Raw genomic sequence first — 24,444 nt, 5'->3', positions numbered from 1 at the left:
TATTATTATAGAAATCATGACATTTACGAGTAACAAAATCCGTTATATTTACATCGATAGTAGCAATAGAGCCATTTCCAAAAAAAAACTTGAAATAATAAGATATTACGGCATCCTACGGACATTTAAGATACTCAAAAACATAAACCACAAACATAGTATGTGCTAGTGCTGCACTCTGACGGGATAAAATTGCAGTAATATTCCCTATTGGTGGAATGGCAATACTCGTTTGAATAATCACTGATTTTCAATTTACCTTTATTTTCGAAAAACTATAGAGTACTCGAAATTAGCTGAGAATAGAGTGAGGTGCGCAGTACTCTTCAATCAACTAGGTATAGTACTCGTATATTGAAGACAGAGAAGTGGCGCACTCGTTAAGGTGCGGTCACATGCTAGTCGCTCGATGCTTGTTTCCAGCGATAAATCTGGTCACGAGACCCTATTTTGAATTAACCGCGACTCAAAAAAGCAGCGTCAAGTCACCGCGTCGAACAGCAGCGTCAAGATGGTTGCTTACAGGAATGATATTGGTCTTGGAAACCTCCTTTAGTGGCAGTCGTACAAATAAAAGAGGTTTTTTTTTTCAGCAATAAAGCTCAACATTTTCAGCTTTATCGCTGTCTCGTGACCAGATTTGACGCTGGAAACGAGCGTCGAGCGACTGCATGTGGCCGCTCATTTATCTTCTTTTTAAGACTCTGGCAGTGACAGTGGTTTCCTATATACCACATACATAGGTACTATATAATACATTCACGGCGTCGTACTGATTTCATTGAATTATTCCTTACAACAGAAGTGTAACAGAAGCCAGAGCCTAGTATGTGGAATCACAACAACACAAAAAGCACACAATCCGATCAAGTTGAGCAACGATTACGGATGGAGCAAACACTGGGCGTTTTAAGTCGACACGTAGTTTTACTACAGGCTTGAGCATAGATACCAGCAACTTACAACTATTTTTAGTGGTTTAAAAATAATAATGAAAAAAAAAAGAGATCTTAAAACCTTTTCTTCTTGAATATGGAAGAAATTTATCACAGAAATAATTTTTAACTAGCTTCAATAATGGATGTTAAGTAGATCATATAAAGAAAAAAAAACACTTTTTTTCTACGGTCATTGTTGTTGCTTGTATCTTTACTACGACCTACTAAGTATGTAATCCTAATTTAAATTGCAACCTCATCAATCGATGGCTCGTCTATCTTACATTAACTTTAGGCCACAATTTACAAATCTAACTTCGCACACTATATTAAAATGAGATGAAATAAATCGGTTGGGTTTTCACTTTGAACAGTGAATTTGATACGATCGCGTTCGAATTCACTTTCTATAAACTACGCGAAATGTCAGTGAGAGTGATATAGATCGTTATAAAAACCTAAATAACTATAACAAACAGAATATTTTGCAAGTGCCTGTGTACAAGTAGAGTATTAGCTATCGCACACTTAGCATGCCAGTATCGCTTCATCGCAGAATAAAGCATTGAAATATCGTCAGTGCAATACTTATATCCGAGACGGGGCGGGGCTGAGACGTTAGGTGGGCAATGAGCAAATCACTGGTTCGACGATGCGTCACACAATACTTAGTTGCAATGTCACCGCAGTTGATTTCCTATAAAACATACACTACATGATTTTTTTATCAACATAACTGTGAAGAAAACTTTACGAATACCTGTTTATTTTATCTATAGACTTCAACACTACTACTCTATTCAGTGAATTCAGACACGAGCTGATCTCACTAGACTTGAAAATTTCACAGCATGCTAATAAAACATCATGTTGTTTTGCACGTGGGGACCAACATTGTCATATCATATTACAAATTCACTTCGTTTGTGTGAATTCGTAAGCAACGAACAAAATCTTGAAAGCAGTGAATATAACTGACGTTTAAGATGTCACAAAACTGAAAAAACTGACACCACGTAGACTTAAGAACATACTGAACTGGGGCCATGCAAAGTTTTGTTAGCGCCACACAATAGGTACAATAATTTTGCTAAAACAGTTATGTGTAATGTAGCGTCAGTTATTCAAATGTGACTATTATCAACTGTTTCATGCGGTGCGTAGCACTTATTTACTAGCTATAGTTAAATAATCAACGCGGCACTTCGTTCCACGGTTATCTACAAAATGCTCGCTCCGCACTTGTGTCAATATGGCGAATTAAAGTACAAATTGCTCGTGAACAATTTTTGTGACAAATCAACAGAATTTATTACAGAATATTGCTTCAGCCGCAGCCGTGTAAATGCTCTGTATAGCGAGAATCGCATGTCAAGTGTTCAAGCGTATAGTAAAAAAAAACTGAATCACTTACTGCTGGAACCTTTTCGCTGTAAAAGACAGAACGTCGACATTTTAAAAATATGCCAAAGAAATCGTCCTGAAAAGTATTTTGATAAGATTAGATAGATCCTACCACAAAATTTGAAATTCTTAGTTCGTCGTAGTGTGCCTCTTACTTTTCTGTGAAATACTAGTAGCGTGAAAGGAACGGCACGATACCAAGTTCGAAAATCTAACTTCAGATTGTAACTCTAGCAAGCGATTCAGTTTCCTAGACTGTACTTGACGTTTGAAGACTTGGCTTAACTTTTTATTTTACCTTAACATATCAAACGGTCCCTTTGTAGCAGACCAAGAACTACGGTGAGAACGTGATTGACCAAGTACAGAGCACTTGTCAGCTGCCTACTCCTTGTGATGCGGGACCAAAGATAGCTCTTTGCATTAACAACGTGCGCTCACTTAAATTATAACACAGATTTAACCTCTATTAATGGCTAATGCGAATTCGGTATTGAAACACCTCTAACTGTTACTGCACGCCTACACTAACGCGACACTAGACACCTAGGCGAGCCCGAAGACCCCTATACACGCTAAAAAAAGTAAAACAAGTAATAAAAACAACTATAATTTACTTAAACATTATGCGTACAAAAATCCTAGCCATCGCTCTCTAGACGCTCTCGTCGAATAGACCGACTTTAAATAAATATATCGATGACATACATAAACGTTATACATACAATAAAAAAAATATACCATTATACATACATATGTACCGAGTAGGTTCCCTACTTCCTATCTTAATTCATCTCCTATGTACAATATTTACAAAGGGAAATAAAAACAATTTGTACTTGCAGAAAAACCGTGAAAAATAAACACAATAGTGAAACGGAAATATACAATCAGCGCGCGGGCGCTGCGCGGGTTATAAAATTTATATTACTTATATTTTACAGCGGCGGCCAGCGCCGCCTGAGATTTACAAAATTTCTGCGCCGCCTACCGCTCGCACCGCGTCGTGCCGCTCGCGCCCTCTGCAATATAAACAGGGAACTTAACATTATACGACTAAATCACACATAACAACACAGTAGGCGAGTGACTCCAAAATGAGTGTGTGGTTTTGTAAGATGTTTAAATATTGTTGAGACAAACTCAACTCAAAGCTATGAATCATATATATACTAAATAATGAAGAAACCCTAACACTACTACAATAGTAAATTTTCATTTAAGTAGGATGACACGGGTCAGGTCAGGAGTCAAGGTTGCTCTACCATCTACTAAAATATTCCTGATTTATTTTGCAACACAACATTAGGTGCACAACACTATAACAGGAGTGGTTGCAAGATCTAGGTAAGACGTAGCACATACCTGTGGCGGGTAGCGCGCTCAGCGCGGGTAGCGTCGGCAGCGCAGACGCTTCGGGGGCGGTTTCGTCGGGTAGCGCGAGCCCGAACTCCCGCCGCAGTCGCGAACTCAAGTTCTCGCGCTGGCGCTCCGAAGCCGTCGGTTGCGCGTCGAACACACCTGGGTAACGGAGAATGTATAAAAATGCTGCTACATCGGAAGGTTTTGATAGTAGGTATGGAATAACGTGTGAAGCATAGAAATGGAGATTTTATTGCATATAACGACTATACCTTCACAAGTTCGTATGTGGCACTCGGTAGAACCCTGTTGCCGTCAGCATTTGCCGCACTTATAAAAAACATCTTGGTCAGCAGAGGCTCCCTGCGACAGGTTTTTACCGAGTGTCGCTTGTCAAGGTATAAGTTAAGTAGTCCTCATTCATTTTCAACTGCTAGATAATTAGTCCCGTATATTTAATGGGTGGTGGCAACGGGACAACAAAGTCAGTTGAAGTAAACAAATCATAGCATTTGGTGTGCAGCGTTAGGTCAATAGAAATCGTGTCACAGCCCGGAGCGACGTTGGCCGCGCGCCAAGTCGTTTCAACGCCACTTTATAATCGAACGGCTCTCGCAACTATGCAATAACATCTCCATTCGTTCTTAAAGTTGAAAACTAACTACCTGTTAGGCCTCCGTTGTCCGACGGTGCGACTAGTGGGAAAAATTCAAAGTTTAATACAGGTTTTTTTTTTTCTTTAACAAATTACATGCAATTCTTACTCTAACTACGTACTTATCTATGTTAATAAATTTGATATACTGAAAAGAAACTGTAGTAACAGCTTTAACGATTACCTTTAGTATTGTAACGAAACAATAGGCAAACGACAATTCAATGACAAAAAAATGTTTATTTTCATCAAGCCGTTAGAATCGTCTCATTTCAGTAAAAACACAGGTAAACCTATAAAAGACACGAACAGCAATATTTTTATTAAGCTCTTACATTTCTTAAAACTGAATAAACTTGAGTACTACTTTTATGATTTATGATTTAGTATCAGTTATTTAAAATATAAATAACTCGCTATTGCCCGTGACTTTGCGTCCCATAAAAAGTCTGCACTATCCTAGTAGATATAGTCATGTTAATCTTAGACAGTGTATGTCTATTAGGGTGGAGCGTCTATGTATGAAAAAAAAAAGTTGTTTAATCAGTCTCGAATCGTATACCTCTTAAAAACTTGCATATGGACTAGCTCTTACGTATATATTTTCATTTTATTTTTTTCGACCTATATGTTTTAGCCTTACCTCGACGATTTGATTTTTATATGAAAATGAAAACTTTGTAATAAATTTCGCATAAAAATAAATATATATACGAAAATTGGTAGTATTGGCAGTCTATTTAACCTGTCCTCTCCCAGAGGCACAAATTTGTGCCCAAATTCCTTTGATCCTGTTATCCTGGGAGATGACAGATTAATTTAAATTTTTGGTACATTTAGTGCGTTACAAAGCAGTATGTATATAAATGTATGTAGGTATGTAAATACTTTATTCTTATATCTTTTAATCACAGTAGAAGGCTCAAAGTAGGTTTAATTTTTTTTTAAACCTTTAAACAAATAGCAACATCTCTATTACTGCAGTTTTTTTAAATTGGTTAGTGGTTCCAAAGATTACTTTGTATATTTAACGCATTCACTGCCACCTGACTTGCACAAGTGCCAACGACGCACATGTGCGTTCAAAATGTATGACTATTATGACAGCGGCACTGGGCAAAGTTCCGAAAACGCATATGTGCGTCGGTGGCAGGAATGCGTTAAACAAATAAATTAAATATACTCAGCGGCACAAAATTTGGCTCTCTCTACATACAAAATTACCCTGAGGGCCAGATTTTTTGCCGCTCAGTATATTTTATTATATTAAAGTTAATTGTTAGGATTGATACAGCCATTTTGAATGAATTACGAAGCCATTAACAACAAACACAAGGCGATTCAAGGTATCCGCATCGACATACTGATGATCTCACTTCATCGACATGTGAATAGGCGGCATACTTGTACCAAAGTACATCTTCGATGTTAGTTTACACGTCTGCTGCAGAGTGCATTCGACTTGTATTATTACAGCCCGGCTTTTATTCCATCCATTCCTTTTTACTAGCTTTTAACTTTCAGTAATAAATTCAATTAAATGAACAAACAAACTGGTAAAATGCAAAGTCGAATTATAACCACCAGTGGTCTGATTGACTTGAAATTTCGTACGAATATTTGAAACGGTTGACAATACAAGGCATTAAATAAAAAGTACCGTCTACCAAAGCGCTATCTTTTACTTTACTGACTGAAATTCAAAAATCAAAATTGTGGTTAAACCAAATCTAACTTCATGGCGAATGGCGACCAAACTGCATGGACGATTCGACTTTGAATACTAGATTTCAATACCGTTCAGGCATGAGAATGAGATGAGACGTTGGAAGTGTTAGTCGTCTTCATGTTCTGTGAAAAATCAATAATATCTCCTATTTAACTTGATCGAACAGAATGATGACAGACAGAATGTTACCTTCGTAACTCTGACGTTAGTTTTGACTCTCTTGTTAGGTAACAACAGTGCTCTTGTTAGGTGCAAATTGCAATTATTAACTTTTACGTGACTTGATAAAAACTTTTTTTTTTCAGCACAGAAAATATATATTTATTCAAATGTTTTGCTCTATTTGTCGATCCTTGTCTTTTGATTGCTAATCTACCACTCAAAGGTTGACTGGCAGAGATCCCTGCAGAAATAAGTCCGCCTTTGTACTTAACACTTTACTTTTATTTATGTAACTTTTTTATTCATTTTTGTACAATAAAGAGTACAAACAAACAATACTTTGAAACGGGACGCAACGCAAGAAAATTTTCGTTGGCCGTACTGGCGCACTTGATTTTGAGCTATCGTCTATTTTAGGTACTTTTCTTTCTCATGTTCAAAGAATAAGGGAAATAGCAATAGCATGAACTTCAAAGACAAAAGTTAGATATTACTAATCAGTGTTGCGATTGCTACGGCAATTTCCGAAATAAATGGAAATTTGACATCAAAAAGAAAGTCTAAGGGGCTGTTTCACCATCCATTGATTAGTGTTAACTGGCGGTTAGGTGTGACGCCGTCTCTATTTGTTTTGTTCGAATAGACGGAGACGGCATCACATTTAACCGTCGGTTAACACTAATCAATGGATGGTGAAACAGCCCCTTAGACTTTCTTAGTCCCTAAACATACGGTATAAGGTAGCAGGGAGCACAAATTTTGGCAGCAACAATACATTTAATTATTATTAATTAAATTAAAGTAAAAGAAAGACATTTCTGAATTTGTTTGAGCATATTGATAACAATGTTACTTTTCTCATGAAAATGTTACGCTTGGGTATCAGTCTCTGGCAACACTGCTAATATTTAAACATTCACACGAGCAATTTTGGATAGAACAAGACAGAATGTTTATATTAAAAAGGTTCCTCAAAAGCTCGAATTCAATTTGGTGTATTAGAGGTTCGCTAGGCTCAACTTAAATAAGTCAACGACGCAGTACCGGCGTAGCATTTACATCGCAATTCCAAGGTCTTTTGAGGCACGGTTACATCGGCGCGGGAGTTTCAAGCTATACCTGCCACGCGCCATATAAATCTGCCTGAAATTTCATTAATTAACACTCAGTTTTGACGGATTTTTGAGATACATTTTTTATGCGACGTCTTTACGTTACTCCCGGATTGTGTTCGAATCGCTTAATGGTATAGCGCCTATTCAATTATTGGAATTATACCTTTATAGTTTTTGTGCTTCTAGTTGTGGCAATGAACTTTTAGGCAAAGTTATGCGGCGGAAAGTATAGAAACAATTCTTTAAAATTTATAAATATGATTTATCAAACATGTTTTTTTACTGTGCAATATAACGATTTAAGCTTTTTCATATCACGTTAATTAAATTACAATTAATTGTACATATTTATATTGTACGAGTTACTGTATCAACTAATGAACAATGATGTCATCTTTACTATTTATCGCATGACAGACGGAGATGCAATTAACGAAAGGAGAATACAAGGCGATTGGATTCAAATATAATATACATAAAACCAATTGTTTTTTTTTGTTCTGACTGACTATATGCGAAATTTCGTTTCAAATTTTAACATGAGCTTCACGGTGAAGGAATATATTGTGAGGAAACCAGTGAAGAAATTTAGTGGTGTGTGTGAAATTCCCTACCCGCACTGAACCCGTGTGGAAACTACGGCCTTATTCTGAGAGGCAATTACAGGAGTGAGACATAATATATACTGAAATCTACGAATAAATAATAAGTCAGGACAGGAAGCGTAACTCAGAACAAATTCCACACAAAGAGTGGCCATACCTTAAACCAAAACGACTTATGAATCAAATACGAATCAATTTCAAGGTTGCAAATAGACGTTCTTGTCGATTGGTTAAAATTCAGAAACAAAGCAGGGATTGGTTGGCTCGCGTGATGCAACGTCAGATGGCGTTCAGACGGATCACTTCTTAAATCTAATGTTTCAATGACGTGTCATATATTGATACTGACAGCTTGTTTATTAAGCGACTTAAAGGAAAAGGAGAAGGTTATCAATTCGGTTGTATTTTTTTGGCTGTTACCTCAGAACTCCGTCATTTATGAACCGATTGGAGAAATATATTTTTTTCGTTTGTACAGGAATACCTCTAATTAAGTCCCATAGGCACAAAACCTATGGTACTACCTAGGGACACCTACGGTAATTTGGATATATTTAGTAGTGACTCGTGCATTTGCTCTTGAACATCATCATTTGATGAAGTGGAACTAATGATAAAGACAAGTGAAGACCACAGTTGACCACCGGAGTTAGGTACTACTCAATAACAAGTATTTCACGGGTTTAATTTCAATTCATTAACACAATTGCTAAGCAATTTATGCTCCTCGTAATGCATATGGTGAAATAGAACGGTAGGTGAAGCACCAGGACTCTTGAATAATGAACGTCTCTGCATCGGAAAAAGCAATCATTCGGAAAAGGTGATGAGCCGTTGACATTAAACTATTGTATCTTATATTATTCATACTAAAAATCGTAAAAAATATAAAGACTGTTTGTACCTATTGTTTGGGCGATACAGGAAAGAGGAAAGTATGAAAAGGGGTGAGGAAACTGTCAATTACATTATGTGTGCCATAGATCACAGACTTGATTTTGCATAATACTGACCATCTCCAATTGATAAAGAACGTTTTTGAATATAAATCTAATTTTACGACTACTTACTAGTGGAAAGTGATACCCGGACAATTTATTTTTGCATTGTTCATGCACTACTTCATAACACGTTGACATGATAATTTAGAGCTGTTCACAATCAAAAATGCGAAATTTTGACGTGAGCTCACTAAACTTGCAAAATAAATGTCAGTCGAAATTAAATGACGCGCATGCGCACTTTAGCGCAGGACACGCTTATGACACGGTTTGCGTGCTTATAGCGCAGTTACAATTCCCGACTTATTATTTGTTCGTAGACTGAGATGACTTTTTTTTTATATTTCGCCCGATATAATAGCAATGAAAATAATTGCATCGATCATATTCATATTCATTTATTGCAATCATGTTCATTTTTACAATTATTGTAGACCTTAAAGTAAACATGCGAGTAGGTACATGATACCCTGAACCCGGATGATCATGAATAGCGATGCAAATTACTATCTTGTTACTAGTTGTTACTATGGAGATATTTAGCGATTCCATAGTATTTTTAGCGATGAATGCAGCAAACTGCAAATATCAATTTTACGTCTCAGACACTCAATTTCCATAAGTTACGCAAAGAGCCCAAAAACACTCGTAAGAAATTCCGAAAACAGAATTCCGTAAATACATACAGGTATCCATTCATTTGGCAACTAACTTTTGGCAACCTGATTCATTTCGCAAACTCTAAAACTGTAAATATTTCAGGATTTATTTCAGGGCTATCGTGTAAAATCCTTTAGGTTAGGTTAGGTTAGGTTTGTTTTATAAAAAAATCCAGAAATATTTACAGTTTCAGAAATATGTATGTATGTAAATACTTTATTGTACATATAAAACACAAAATAATACAAAAAGAAAACAACAAAACAAAAAGTATCAAAGGCGAACTTATCCCTAAAAGGGATAAATATTAAACAGTTGCGAAATGAAAAGTTGGGAAATAAATCAGGTTGCCAAACGTTAGTTGCGAAACATTAGTGAACCGTAAATACATTACACACATACGTTTATTTCAATTCTGAACGCACAGGCCACCATGCGGAATTACGAATCAGATAAAAGTTCGAACGGAAAACTACTGTCCGTATGTGGTAGGTCCATAGATTTGTATGGATTTAGTGCGCTCGGAATTTCGAATCGAATTTCCAAAACGGAATTCCGAGTGTATGTGGCGGCCCTTAAACTGTTTTATCTTATCTTGTATGTTATGTTGCGTAAAAGGTGCTTTGAAATCTTTCATGTAGTCGGTCCACGTCAATGTTGGTTCCGGCGTGCGGCGATAAAGGGTCACTTCATTAGTACAACCGGTGCGTTGCACAATACCTTAATAACAATAACACTAACTATAAACTTATTTCCTACGCCATTTTCCGCCCGCTTTCCTTTACATAGGTATATCTTTAGAAACAGTTTACGACAGGACAGGTCACCATAAATGGTTGTAGTAGGTATTTAAGATTCGACCCAAATAAGCTTTCTTGATCAATGAGAACAAAAAAATCGCGTGGTGCACGAATCGTAACACACCTGCGTAAATAAATTCCTCGTGGCAAATAAATTATGGTTTTATTATGTCAACACACGGTGACTCACTCATTCACTGCCAAAACCATTCATTAACTAACCTAAGCGAACAGAAGCGTAACATTTTCCGGCTCGTCTGTATTTCCTTTCGAAAGTGCATTCATGAAGGCGTCCGATACGTCGCATCAGTTAACCTATAAAGCGACTGTAGCAGCTAGAAATAAACTGTAACCCGTGGATATAGAGTAGAAAATATATTACGTAAGACAAGCCACTCGTGTTGCTTTTATCTAATTGGTAGAATTAGTGCCGGAACGCGAACGTGGTTAATGGAGGCTTGATTCGAACGTTCATTGTTTACTGTCAACAACCCGTGCTTGCGACTAATAACACGAACATATTTAACGTCGTAGTCGCTTTATACTGAAGTTGGTTACGCTACGCGGTGCGATTGCAAACGACGGTCCTCTTAAATTCGCTCGAAGTAATTGAATAAGCAAGTTTTACTTGCAAGATCATCGCGGTTTTTATTACTTTGAATTGCAATTGCGACATTCAATCATTTGATTCAAATTTGTTACAAACTAATTATATTACGAATAACTATACATGTTTAGTGTTTAGGTACAGTCAAGGAATTTAATTCATGGGCCACCATGGAACCGTTTCAAAGGAAAAGTCATTACGACTTTCCTTGTTAATAATAAATACGATGTCACTATGAAGTTTACTGTGAAATGGTTCCAAGATGGCCAATGAATTAAACTTCTTGACCGTACCCACATGCAAACTCAAAACAGTTTCGAGTCTTTGCACACCGTCTTTTTCTTTCTATAGAAGACGTTTCGTTTAAAAAACGCGGTGTGGAAAAGCCCTTAGAGGATAGCAGATAAACATTCTTTCTACGTAACACTTAGCAGGGCCTACGCTTTCACCGATGGCGTTCTCCCCTAATAACCACAAATGACGTCCGTCCCTGTAGATTAGTGTAGATAGATGAATGATGATACTGAAGTGACTAAAATAAAAACCTACCTTTAGGCAAATGCGTGGCAGTAAGTTCCCGATGCAGCCGCTGTTCCAGGTCGTCAGCGGCGGCGGCGGCGGCGGCGTCTAACCGCTGGGGCGACAGCGACGCGCCGCCCGACGCTGACGACTCCGAGGACCACTCGGGCCCGGGCTCCGCACCGCCTTCAGCTGGAGATGCTTCCTCGGACGGAGTCGCGCCTTTGTGCCGCTTGCGGTACTCCGTGATAGAGAGCTGAGGAGTAAACGCATGTAATACAAGTGGGTCGCATGGTGGTTTGTGAATACCATCCATCACCCATAGACAACAGCAACACCAGTTATTGTTCAATGCCAACTTTACCGTTTTACCTTCAATAACGTTTATTATGCACAGAAACAGTTATTATGCAACAAATGTTTAGCACTTAGCATTACAGTATAAAGTAGCGGCCACACCGCTGCTTTAAAAACGGTGACGGCATGGAATCGCAGTGACGAATCGTATGCGCACCGTTTTATCGCATGCTCTCCACACCGCTGCTTAAAATACCGAATCGCAGTGACGTGCCGTAAACGTCCGGACTTTTTTTTTACCGAACAAAACTCGTGCAGTTTACGGCACGTCACTGCGATTCCGCACCGTTTGCGTATTTTAAGCAGCGGTGTGGCCGCTCCTTAAAATAGTAAAGAAAATAATAAATTCTGTTTAATAATGAGCTTTGCAGATCGCAATACAGAGCTGTGTTGACCTTAAGTTGTTGATATACTACTTGCTATATCTAATCGGCGACCATGATCTCAATTACACAGATAATTCAGGAAGACAGTGCAATTTAAATATTGCATGAAGCAATGCAAGATAAAGTAATCAGAAAGACCGACAATGACAATCTATGATTAAAAGTAAGTTACTTACATTTAATACAACTTTCGAATTTCAATTTCAAAAAAAATATTAAAAAATTCAGACTTCCCAAGAAAATCAGATTCATATTTTGATGTACAAATCAAGGTATACTAATGCAATAACTTCAGAATTAATGTATGGGTAGAGTCATTCACGATGACGCGTGCCGTGTTCATTATTACAATGTCATTAATGTCTAATTTTGACAAAATCACGCGTCTGCGTGGATGGCACTAGGTATAGGTAAGATCTAAAAACTTGTCTAAGAAATAAATGTGTTAAATGTCATAATATGGTAACTCACCTTCCTCCTGACGGGCTTTGGCTTGTCCTGGGGTGGGGGGTTGAGCCGCGGGTCGTTGACGCGCGCCCCGAAAGGTTTGGCCGGCTTATGTTCCGGCGCCGCCCGCGGGCTGCCCGACCCTGACGACCCTTGTAGCACTCCAGACAACAAGACACTATTATTCGAGTCCATATTGTTCACACGAGTCAATATCTCCTGGACGCTTTTCAGGTCGTCCACACCCGTAATACTATCCTTGTCGAATATACTATTGTCTAAACTTGTAGTCCTATCTATTGCACTCTTAATGATTGACGGTACGGAGTCAGCAGTGGAATCCATTTTGAGCTGTTGAGAGAAGTTCGAGAAGATTCCAGAGAATAGCCCCGCGGAGCTAAAACGCGACGAAAACGGAAGAGTCTCTAGAACCGATGGTTTCTCTTTAACAAAAGGTTTATCCTCAGGTTTGCTTGCCATCGGCGGCGACGCTGCGCTGACCGACTGCATCGGTTCTTCTGGTAACGGAATAGCCTCGAGCGAGGGGATGTCTTCAGGCAATGGGATAGATTCGACGTGAGGTATCTTGCCGTACTCGCCGCCCGAATTACTCATGTCCGAATGAATGTCTCCGTTCACCTCTGAAGATTTCGAATCCGCGTCATTTGACGACTCCTTCTCTTCGGGCTTTTCGATATGTTGCTTAGCTCTGACCTTGAGCGGTCGCCTCGGTTCCTCCGGTAAAGGTATCGTTTCTAACGGAGGTATAACCGTTAGCCCCTGGTCTTCGGGCAAGGGAATGTTCTCAGGCGCCGGTAACGTCATCGATTCCGTGATCGTATAAGAGTCGTGGACGACCCCATTGATCACTACAGATTTTGAATTTCTCATGTTACCAGTAAACTGCTTTTTTAGTGGTCTCATAGGTTCCTCAGGCAGAGGAATCGTTTCTAAAGGAGGTATTGGACCGGGATCGTCGGGCAGAGGTATGTTTTCGGGCGCCAGTAACGCCGAATTGCTAATATCGTCGTGAATATCGCCATTGATTTCCGGAGACATATGTTCGTTTTCTGTGCGCAATTGAATACTGATTTGGTCATCTACCATGTTGAGATCAAAATTCAGATTGACCTTCTTCCGTTTTTCCTTGGGTGGCTTTTTATTTCTGCTCTTAAGTATCAAAATGTTTTCCGTGTGGAAGGAGTGTATTTTTTTCTGAATGTCGTCCATTTCGTCGCGCTGAGGTGACGAGTTGCCGCTGGTGTCGGCTGATCTGGAGCTGTTCTGAGTTTCCAAAGCTTTTATGTCACAACCGGGAGTATCGTTGGTTTCGAGCTTCGGTTGTGGGGTGATAGTGATGTCTATATCCATGGGCACGACTTTGTTGTAGTTGGTGTCGTCGAGCTCTAGATTGTTGTTGTTGGAACTAAAATCAGAGTCATGAACGGCGGGCGGCAGCTCGTGCTCGGGCGTGGGCACGCCGATGATGCGCCGGATGTGTTCGGTGTCGTGAGTCTGCGCCATATTCACGTTGAGCACGTCGTGTTCCATGTGGCACTGGTCGTCGGAGCCCTGCCCGCTGTCGGAGCGCGTCCGATCGCGCCCGTAAATACTCTCCATGATCCCTCGCACGTTGTACTGTCGGATAAGACCGCCATCATCTTTGACGGGCGAGTCCTCTGACGTCAAATTCGGAGAAGTCTCGTCATTGCACTAAATAAGAAACAAAGTAAATGAGTATAATAAGAAAAACTTTGATATGATGCGGTTAAGGCTTTTTTACTGTGTACTTACAGGCACTATAATGTTGGTTTCATATGACAGTGATTCTCTCGCTAACCGTCGCTTCTTCAGTGGTGTTACTATTTCATTAGGCGGAGATTCTGCAACAAAGGCGTCTGCTTTTAAACGTAACAATACAAGTTCAAAAGTTCATCAGTAGAAATGGGGCTGCCTCGAAAATAACAGACAAAATTACAATATTTTTATGTGGTCTCCCGAGCAGCCCCAAACTGGTTATTGTCATACGCACCCGCATTAGGAGAGTCGCTTTCTTCACTGATGGCTTGTCTTAACCACCGTTTCTTAGCACTATGCTGGGGAATCATCACAGTTGGTGTCGTTTCCACGACCTCTGTCGGTGGCGTACTCCGCGTAATCCTTCTAGCTTTCTTAGGAGGCCTGCTTCGATCTCGGCCGGGTGTCCGCGGGGGTGAAACATGTCGTTCCTCTTCGTGAAAATCTTGACTGCCGCTCAAATCTCCGATCATAGTCGATGCCACTCTGACGAGACTTTCTAAGGACGATGCGGACATTAAAGGCGGTCTATAAGGCGATCTGTAAGGGGAAGGCGAACGGTCCGGCGATCGTCCAATCCATTCTGTTGCCATAGTTTTCTTAGTCTTGGGTAGTTTAAACGCAGATTCCACTGATCCGACGGCCGCTTCAACTAACAAACAAGCTGAGCTAAGGCCAAGATCCTGGAACAAAAACAAGGCATATGAATTTACAGAAATATGACAAAAGCACTATACAAATGATTTGAGACACTTTAGTGTTCTTAGTGACCCGTGTGGTGTCGAGTTAGAATTACACCTCTCCATTTCTTCCGCGGATGTCGTAAGAGGCGACTGAGGATATAGGTTAAGGTATACCGTAGGCGACAGGCTAGCAACCTGTCACTATTGTACCGTTTTTTACAAAATTAAAACCTAAAAAATTGCTAAAAGTGGCTCCGAAGCGGTAACGTTTCGTGTGCTCTGCCTACCCCATTTGGGAATACAGGCGTGATGTTTGTGTGTGTGTGCATTGTTCTTAGTTTAATGAAGTACGGTGTATATACATGCTTACTTCATTCATTCCATCGTTATTTCTGTCAGCCTCGTTGTTGTGGGGAGCGCTGTCTCGTCGCGGTGGTGCCCGCGGCGGCGTTTGATGGGGCGCCTCGTCTCCGGAAGTCACCATGTCACTGTCAGCGGAATTGAGACGTCGACGGTTGGACTGCGATGTAGTGCGAGCGCGGCCTTTACGTCTGAAAAAAAAAATGCATATATTCAGGCAGTTTTTTTATGCACTTACATAAAAGATTACGATTGTTATGCTAATACATCTAAATAAATAATTGTAACTTACTTCTTCCTCTTTTTGGAGCTGCAATGGAAATCATCATCATCATCTTTGTCAGGTGCATTGGGATGAGGATCAGATTCCCTTCTTTTCTGTCGTTCCTTGACCTCCTGCTTTCTTTGCTCTGCCTTCTCCATCCGTTCAAAAGCTTTCATTATTGCCTCCATTTTACGCTCCTCACGAGTCTGAAAGAACATTATTTGTTTTATATTGTAATAATATACACACACACACACACACACACAACACAAACATCACGCCTGTATTCCCAAATGGGGTAGGCAGAGCACACGAAACGTTACCGCTTCCGAGCCACTTTTAGCAATTTTAGGTTATTACATAATGAACAGAAGGCAGAACTTACCATTTTCTTTTTATCCTTTTCTTTAGTTGTCGGTAGCTTATCCTGCGAGTCATCAGTTTTGTCATCCAAAGAGTCTTGATTTGTGCATGTGGTGTTTCTACTGGACCGCGATGACCGGTCGTGGCACGCTGACTTAGCTGTGTATTCACGGGTTGCAGGTCTCTCATCATCCGTTCGCAACTTGCGCTCTTTTTCTTCTACTTTTGGCGCCTCTTTCTTGGGAGTTTCTAGTCTGACTAGCTCCAATTTAGGCAAGTCTTCTTTTATAACCTCTTGTTTCACTTCTTCAACTTTTGGCACTTCTTTCTTCTTGATTTGAGGTTTTTCCTCATCTGAAACCAAATTTTCGAGGTCTGTTGTTGCTTCTTCAATTTTGGGAGGCTTCAATTCCTCCACAACTGCTACTGGTTCTGTATCTGCTTTGACTGGTTCTGGTTCTGATTCCTGTTCAGTTTTAACTTCTGGAGCTGCTGGTTCTTCAGGTGGAAAATTATCTACTTCATCAACATCAGTTTCCTTTTTAACGTAATCTGGCTCATCTATTTCCGGTTTCATTTCTTCCTTCGTAGTTAAATCCATTTCAGGTTTTATGTCTTCTGGATCCTCAGCTTTTATTGGCAGGTCAAAGTTAAGAGCCATAATGGCTGTATTTTTGACAGGCGACATCGGCGGATATTCGTATTTAATTGGGGATCTCTTTTCTACCTTAATAGGAGTAACAGGACAAGGGTATTCTTTTACCGGCGAAGCCAATACTGGTGCGAGTGGTGGAGACAAGGGAGAAGATGAGCTGGAACATCGATTTCTGCTTCTCTTCTCTCTGGGAAGATAGTCTATGCTTTTCCTTAATAGCATGGGACTCAGTCCATTAACTTTGCAATGTTTAGGGTTGCCACAGGCGCACGGCTGTTTGCTTCCATTAGTATCATGACCAACTGTGATTTCAGTATTGGATGGGATCTGCGAAATAGTATACAGATACACGTGCAATGTACCCTTAATGATACAGTGTTGGAGCTCCGCGTTGGGTTTGCATGACCTCCTGACGAACCTAGCTTCGTTGCCGTATGTTCGTGTGTCGATACAGATCTGTGTATTGTCTTTAGGTAATCTGTAGAAAAAGACGAAGGGTCCCGGTTTCTGGCTGCCGGCTCGCGCTGAGTTCTGCAGCTGGGGCCTGTGCTGATTTGACAGCATGTACTTTCCTCTCATTTCTATGACGGCAGTATTCTCCTTCAAGTCTTTTGTCGCGATTAGTATCTTTCCACCAGCATGCGGCACAGTTGTGCACAGATGAGCCGTAATGGCTGATGACATGTTGGGAGTATTGCCTAGTTTGCTGCTGTACTTCATGATCTTAGCCCTCAGTTCTGGGCTATAATGGTTAGTCACAGCTTGCTCAAAAGAATCGCCCCAATGAGACTGACTCGAGACGCTCGAGTTATATTTGCTTCGGTTCATCATCATCTCTTTTTTCCGTTTGACTCTCTTTTCAGTCAGTTTTCTCTTATTGCCTTTACGGACAACCTCGGCTTTCTTAGGTCGTTTGGGCCCGCGTTTAGGTAAAGAAAGAGTGGGCTGCGGAAGTGGCGGCAAGGCGGGAATCGCGGGGATAGTAGGCGTGGCAGAATTGTAGGTGGTGACGCAGGAGCCGCTGGTGTCGGTATAGGTGGTAACGGTGAGAAGGCGACGGCGGCGCGGCGCGTCGCGGCCGTCTTCGTCAGTATCCTCGCCGAGTGCACTGAGCTCCTCGCGTTTGCGCATTTGGATAGCACGCGCGTGACGAGCGTCGACAGCGCGCGGCTGACACAGCTCGCACTGGTATGCGTCGGGAATGTTGCCGCGATCGATGCCCATGCAGTCCACGTGCTGCCACTCGCCGCAGCGGTCACAGCAGATCATGTACCCGTCGTCATGCGTGAAGTCGCACACGCATCGCGTCTTACCCTCCTCCTCACCCTCGGGCGCGGTTTCGGTGTCGCTGCCTCCCACCGCCGGATCGCGTCGTTCGCCTTCTAGTGACGAGATAACGGAAGCGGTGTCCTCGTCTTGTGTGGTGACGGGCAAAGGCTTGTAAGCAAGCGAGCTCATTGGGAGCGACTGTGCGGGCAGAGATGGGCCGGGCGGGACTGTTAGCGGCATTTCATACGCCGCCGTAGACATGATGACTGGCGAGTTCCTCTTGAGCGGGCTCATGGGCGTCGCGACTGGTGTGGGGGAGACGACAGCTGGCGGAGGCGGCGTGGGTGTGACGGGCAACGGCGCAGGCGGCGGTGGCGCCGGAGCCGGCTGCTTTTGCTTGGGCAACGCGTACGTGTGATCGAGCATAACGAGTGCCAGATCGTGGAATGAGTACCGTCGTAGCTCCTCGGATAGATTGGGCCGCTCTTCCATGCCGGGTATGTCGTCTGCCGTGAGGAGCGTCGATTTGTCGCCGCTGTAAAACAATCTATATTATTACAAGCATGCCTAGTTGCATAATAAATTTCAAGCCAATAGTATTAGAATAGAATAGAATATATTTATTTGCAAAGAAAAAGTAGTAACCAAATATCATTAGTGATTTTGTATTGAAATTCACTAATATTGTTTGCTTTTACTTTTTAGCCAATTTAAGTAAGTACTGCTACAAATCAAAATAATCATTTGAGTCAGGTGTTACTCTATTAATGTATGATTTTATGGGGTACAAATCCACTAAAAGTTAGTACTTGGGCCGGATGGCCAAGTGGTTAGAGAACCTGACTACAAAGCTTGAGGTCCCAGGTTCGGTTCCCAGCCGGGGCAGATATTTTGTATGAATAATATGAATGTTTGTTCTTAGGTCTTGGATGTTTAATATGTATTTAAGTAAGTATTTATCTATATAGTACAAGCTTTGCTTAGTTTGGGACTAGGTCCATTGGTGTCAAGTGTCCGATGATATTTATTTATTTATTTTGAAGGCAATTCCTTTCTGGCTCATCTTGTAAGTGTGCTAATAGTATAAATTGCAAACATTTTTCTAACAGTGTATTACTGATGTCTCCTGAGTTACGGGACAGAATAATAACACTAAAAAGTTGATTGACCCAGCTACGTCTGTGCAACACATCAAGCATAGAAACATTATGTGTCGCACAGATTCAGCTGATTTACCAGCAGAATGGCCAGGTAAAAGGTAGATTATGTATGACTAAAAAATATTGATGACATTTTTTTAACCAAAATACAGAACGCCAAATTTTCCTGAGCCACTTTTACTTTGCCTTAGATATTTTCAATTTAATTGAAGATTGTAATGGTTAAGAAAATATGGGAATAGACGTTTGGAGCGTGTCACTGTCAATGACATTAAGGCGTAATGAAACCTACTCAATGATATAATGCATATATCTTATTTTGTATTTTATGCAATACTTACAACACAATTCTTCTTTGATTCACTGGTTTTGGTTCAATTGGTTCATCAACAGTAGGCGCTGCCACTGAACCATGCAGAGCGGGGTTGGCAGATGACTGCAGCAACAACTTTGGTTGCGATAACGACTGCAGTATTTGGGCGGTTAGTTGCTGGTTAGCTGAGACTTGAGAAACTGTAGAGAGCTGATTATCCGTAGGAGCGTAAGTTTGCACATATCGCAGATTAGGTGTAGCGCCCGACTGAACGTAGTGGGGGCCACGAGGCATACTAGTACTAATAGGCGCCGTGGAAATAAGCACGGGGCCGCAAGGGGACTGGAGCACGAGCCTCTCGCCTTTAGATGGAAGCTTCTGGATTTGTTGATGGCTTTTATGTGTTGGGCTACCAACTTTTTGTATAATCTTCGATGTATTGGAGTCCACGACGCCGTAAATCGGCTGTTGGTTTTTGTAAGAAGCTACTCCAGGAACAGGCCAAGTTTTCCCATCAGATTTATGGGTTGAACCCGTCTGTTGTATAATCTTGATTGCCCTTGATTGATTCTTCTGACTCGAAAGCTGGCTACAGTTCTTCGATTGTTTCAATGTATTAACAGATTTCCTGCCTGAATGGACAGACATCTTATTGGGGCCTGAGACTACTCGGGACAGAATATGGCACTGAGTGTTGCCAGAGGATGCAGCGACTACAGTATTCAAATTAGCACCATTATTGACTTTGCTCAAAGACTTCATGTTTGTACTTTTAGTAAAAGTGTGGCTGTAGGACACATTCTTAATAGGGCTGCTTATAACAGCAGGTGAAAGTGTGGAACAGCCAATTAAAGACTGATTCTTTGAAGGCTTACTACAAAGTACTGAATTATTTAAATGCTTCTGAGACATCACATTAGTGCTTAACTTGTATACATGATTCTGTGTACCATACACTGGAGGCACAATATCTTTACTCTGTGTAATATATTGCTGCGAATAATTCGTGTTTTTAGGAATAGATATGTTGCTTAAGATCTGAACTTTAGAAGACTTGGGTCGACTAATGTAACTGGTTTCTGTGACAATGTTTCTTCTTCCTGCTTGATTTGCATCATTTACATAGCTTTCGCTGGTAATAATGATCTGTGACATACCAGATTGTGATCGGTCATCTTCATTTTTTGGGTCAGCCGTGGTGGCACTAGTGGCAAGGATTGTGGGTAGCCATAGTGTCTGGTTACCGACATCTTGTGATACATTTTGTATGGCTGTTATGTTGCTAACAGTTGCATCTACATTAATAGTGAAGTTTTGTGGTAATTTGGTGACATTTTGAACTATTGCTGTGTTCATTGGAGCTTGAATGAGAGTAGCACTAGTGTTATCATAGCTGCCATCACCAGAGTCATCTGTTTCTTGAATTACAGGGTAAGCAATACGTCCAATACTATCCAGACCCTCCTCTATCCTTACAAGTCCAGAAAGAGTGTCTACAGACATTTCTGTATCATGTCTCTTCTCAGTAATGTGATACTCCACTTCTTTGTCTACTTTATTGCGCGCAGACTGGATAATGCTTTCAGGATTAGTAGAATCAGGTTCAGGGTCACCATCAGTAGGAGAAAGAGCAACTGCCCGTAAAACTGGAGTTCTAATACTAGGTACATTCATGTTATCTGCTAATTTATGTTCCAAAACATACTCATACACATTTTCACTGGAGGTGGCCGGCCTGTAATCCTGTAACAAAATATATAAAACATTAAGGATGTTCTATAAATAACAATACATTTATTCTATATATAATTTTAGTGAATGCCATTACACAAATTCCTCACCTAGTATATAAATAAAAAAAATTAATCAAAAGAATATAGCTATTGAAACATGGTTTAACATTGTAAGTCCTGATATTTTAAAACAGACTAGCATTTCTGATTGGGCCAAGAATTCCCAGCTAAATCTACTTGGAAATAATTTGAAAACATATAAAGTTCTTATTTCATTACATCCACACATTACATTACATTAGGCAGTCATTCTTAAAATTTGTTTTGTATAGAAAGAATTTGGAATTTAGTCTTAAGAGGCTATAAAACTAAAGAAGAAGCAACATAATATACTTGTCAGTTACTATTTTAATATAGTTAGCTTGTGCTTAATCTATTAATTTATTGTAATACTAGCTTTTGCCCGTGGTTTCGCCCACATGGAATTTGGTTATGGCGCGCTGTTCCCTCAGGTATTGTGCATTTTTCAGGGATAAAAAGCAGCCTATCTCCACCCTATGTCACTCTTGGGTTAAACTATCTTTATGCCAAAAATCACATTGATCTGTTGCTCCGTTTCAATGTGAAAGACGGACAAACATACATAAAAACACACATTTTCACACAATTACTACAATTATTGACACACAATCCCTATTCAAATAGTAATTAATAGAACACAACTAAATTGTAATTTTCAGAGTATCCTTACACTTTTCAATAACAATTAAAAGCCTAACAACATTAATCAAACTATACCAGGTTATTAAAAATGCATCTTATTTTCAAAATATTTATTAACAACAGTATCTAGCTCAATAAAAAAAAAACAAGTTTGTTTACACTACCTAGTAAAAATTTACATTACTTGCAGTTAAATAGATACACATTAACATCTTATTATGTAATTTAGGTTTTTTTATAGCTGCAAATGCCTTACTTTTACAGGTGTAAAACAGATCTAATGAGCCACAATTCAGAGAAAAAGAATTAGAAAATGAAAATAAGTTTAGAGGAGTTAAGTCAGGAACCTAGCACTTATGGGGCAGTGGTATGGTGTTGCTAATTCGAGGGTGTGGGAGCGAATACTTACTTGCCGGGCAGCAGGATCATAGTCTGGAGAAGCTGACATGCTGTAAATATGAGCATCTTGGGTCAAGCCCGCGATGACGCCGAGGGGACCACTGCGGCCTCCCAACCTTATTTCATGAGACTGCAATTGAAAATTGACTCTTTACCCACAAATCTTCACGGTTCACACGACAACACACGATGCACATCGTAATATTCTTGCCCAAATATTTTTAGTCTACAAATAGGATAATGTGACAGTCGAGGTCATTGTTCCAAAAATTGAAGGAAGTCGGTTTATTTCATGTCCTACGAGAAAATATAACGAATGAATAAAAAATAAAGCATAGAACACACTAGATAAGAGGTAAAACTGGTTAAAATAAGTAGATAGGTTAATCCACTGCCGCCATTATTGTGGCACGAAAACTGAAATGTCTCACTGATAAACATCAAAAGAAGTAAACACTAACCTAATATTCGTAAACTAAGAAAAATAAAACATTATTTCACTAGATGGAGTGGAAATAAAGTAATTTGTAATACCTAGCCTGCATAGAAACAAAGAACCTACAAATATAAGTACATAGGCAAATGAGGTTCGTATATTTATATCAACTGAACAAATAATGTTGACTAGATCATTGAAGAAAACTCATTATATTAATAACACCTAAGTAATTTCGATATACTTATAATAAAGAGAACAGAATCCCATTAGAGAAGAACTCCGAAATCCAGATGTAAACACTTATATAGAAAAACCAGAATATAATTGGTACTAACCTGCGCGGTAAAATAACAGTAACTCCTACAATTTAATCAAACAATTTCCATCAAATAACTGCATAGCACTGATAAAACTGGCCTCAAATTCCGAAACTACGACCAAAACATTCAGGAGAGTCGAAGATGGCGGCCATTGCATTTTCTTGATGCAAAACAACGGGGTTTCACGAAACATGTCGTACTTCCTTAGCACTTCCGGTTATTTGCAAACCTTTTAATTAAAATTCTCATGTTAGTTCAAAATTTCTAAAAACATGACAGCAAAACGAAAATAAAACTTCAGATATTTATTAATTTTTAGTACTTTTTGCCAATATTACGGATCATTTCGCTGAAATAATATAATATGTAGAGAATTTGAGCTAAATTATTCTGGAACAAGTCTTTATTCCAAGTCTATGGTGGCCTGTCTGTGGTATCTAGTTTTAACCATAGATATGAAACATTTTCTTTTTTTACCGGATGAAAACATACGTTCTGAAATAAATTTATACAGCTGCGTTCAAATAGATAACTCACATTGCTTACTTACACTATGGCTCAAGTATTTTCTTACTAAAAACGCTTGCTACTGTTACACATGCTCATTGCTAGCATGCTTATAAGCATGCTTAAAAGCATTCCACTAATGAGCATGCTCATGGACTGTTTACATTAACTAGCAATAAGCATGCTAGTTTTGAGTATGCTCTTAAATAAGCATGCTCAAAACAAACACTCCGATACACATGCCTTTTGATAGTATGTCCTGTTCACACATGCTAGTAGTAGTAAGTAGTATTTGTTCGATAGTAACATGCTCTCATGCTACTAACGAGCATGTGTAATGCTACATTTACACGCTTGCCGAGGCTAGCCAAGCGTCTACCAACCAACCCAATAAACTTGAATGCCATTTACACGCTTGCAAGCGCGTCAGGTATTCCGGGGACAGACAAAGGCAAAGTGGATTCGAAGTTGCTTCGGCAGCTTCGGCTCTTGTGTTGAGCTTGGCATATTTTTATTTAAAGTAAAAAGGATAAAATTTCTTTGTTAGTCCAATAGCCTTCATAATAGTCACTAAAATGTATTTAATATGTACATCCGTACGGCGTGATCTCCTGAGCGACAGCAACACTAGCCAACGTGTAAACACGTTGCAAGCGCTTGCCGCAAAGTATTAGCCGCTAATAATTCGAATATCGATATCAAATATTTTGG

The 24,444-nt window shown here is 39.9% G+C and overlaps 1 protein-coding gene across 4 annotated transcripts; it reads right to left on the bottom strand.

Moving 5' to 3' along the window:
* LOC141433242 (uncharacterized) lies at positions 1–23,418 on the bottom strand. Of its 4 annotated transcripts, none has more exons than XM_074095184.1 (13): positions 23,242–23,418; positions 22,478–22,597; positions 19,641–21,355; positions 16,238–18,674; positions 15,880–16,058; positions 15,598–15,778; positions 14,780–15,227; positions 14,542–14,645; positions 12,772–14,460; positions 11,588–11,813; positions 4,370–4,399; positions 3,708–3,863; positions 1–3,364 (listed from the first exon to the last, which is right to left on the bottom strand). In XM_074095184.1, exons 2-13 carry the CDS (start codon positions 22,514–22,516, stop codon positions 3,330–3,332), a joined length of 7,239 nt encoding a protein of 2,412 aa, XP_073951285.1. In that variant the 5' UTR covers positions 22,517–22,597; positions 23,242–23,418; the 3' UTR covers positions 1–3,329. The 4 variants fall into 4 exon arrangements, with proteins under 4 accessions (XP_073951285.1, XP_073951286.1, XP_073951288.1 ...); XM_074095185.1 differs by having other exon boundaries at positions 14,542–14,630; XM_074095187.1 differs by lacking the exon at positions 4,370–4,399.
* Between the last annotated feature and the right edge of the window lie 1,026 nt (positions 23,419–24,444).

Source organism: Choristoneura fumiferana, chromosome 12, assembly GCF_025370935.1.
Source record: "Choristoneura fumiferana chromosome 12, NRCan_CFum_1, whole genome shotgun sequence".
NCBI lineage: Eukaryota > Metazoa > Arthropoda > Insecta > Lepidoptera > Tortricidae > Choristoneura > Choristoneura fumiferana.
This window is presented reverse-complemented; position numbering and strand designations above follow the sequence as displayed.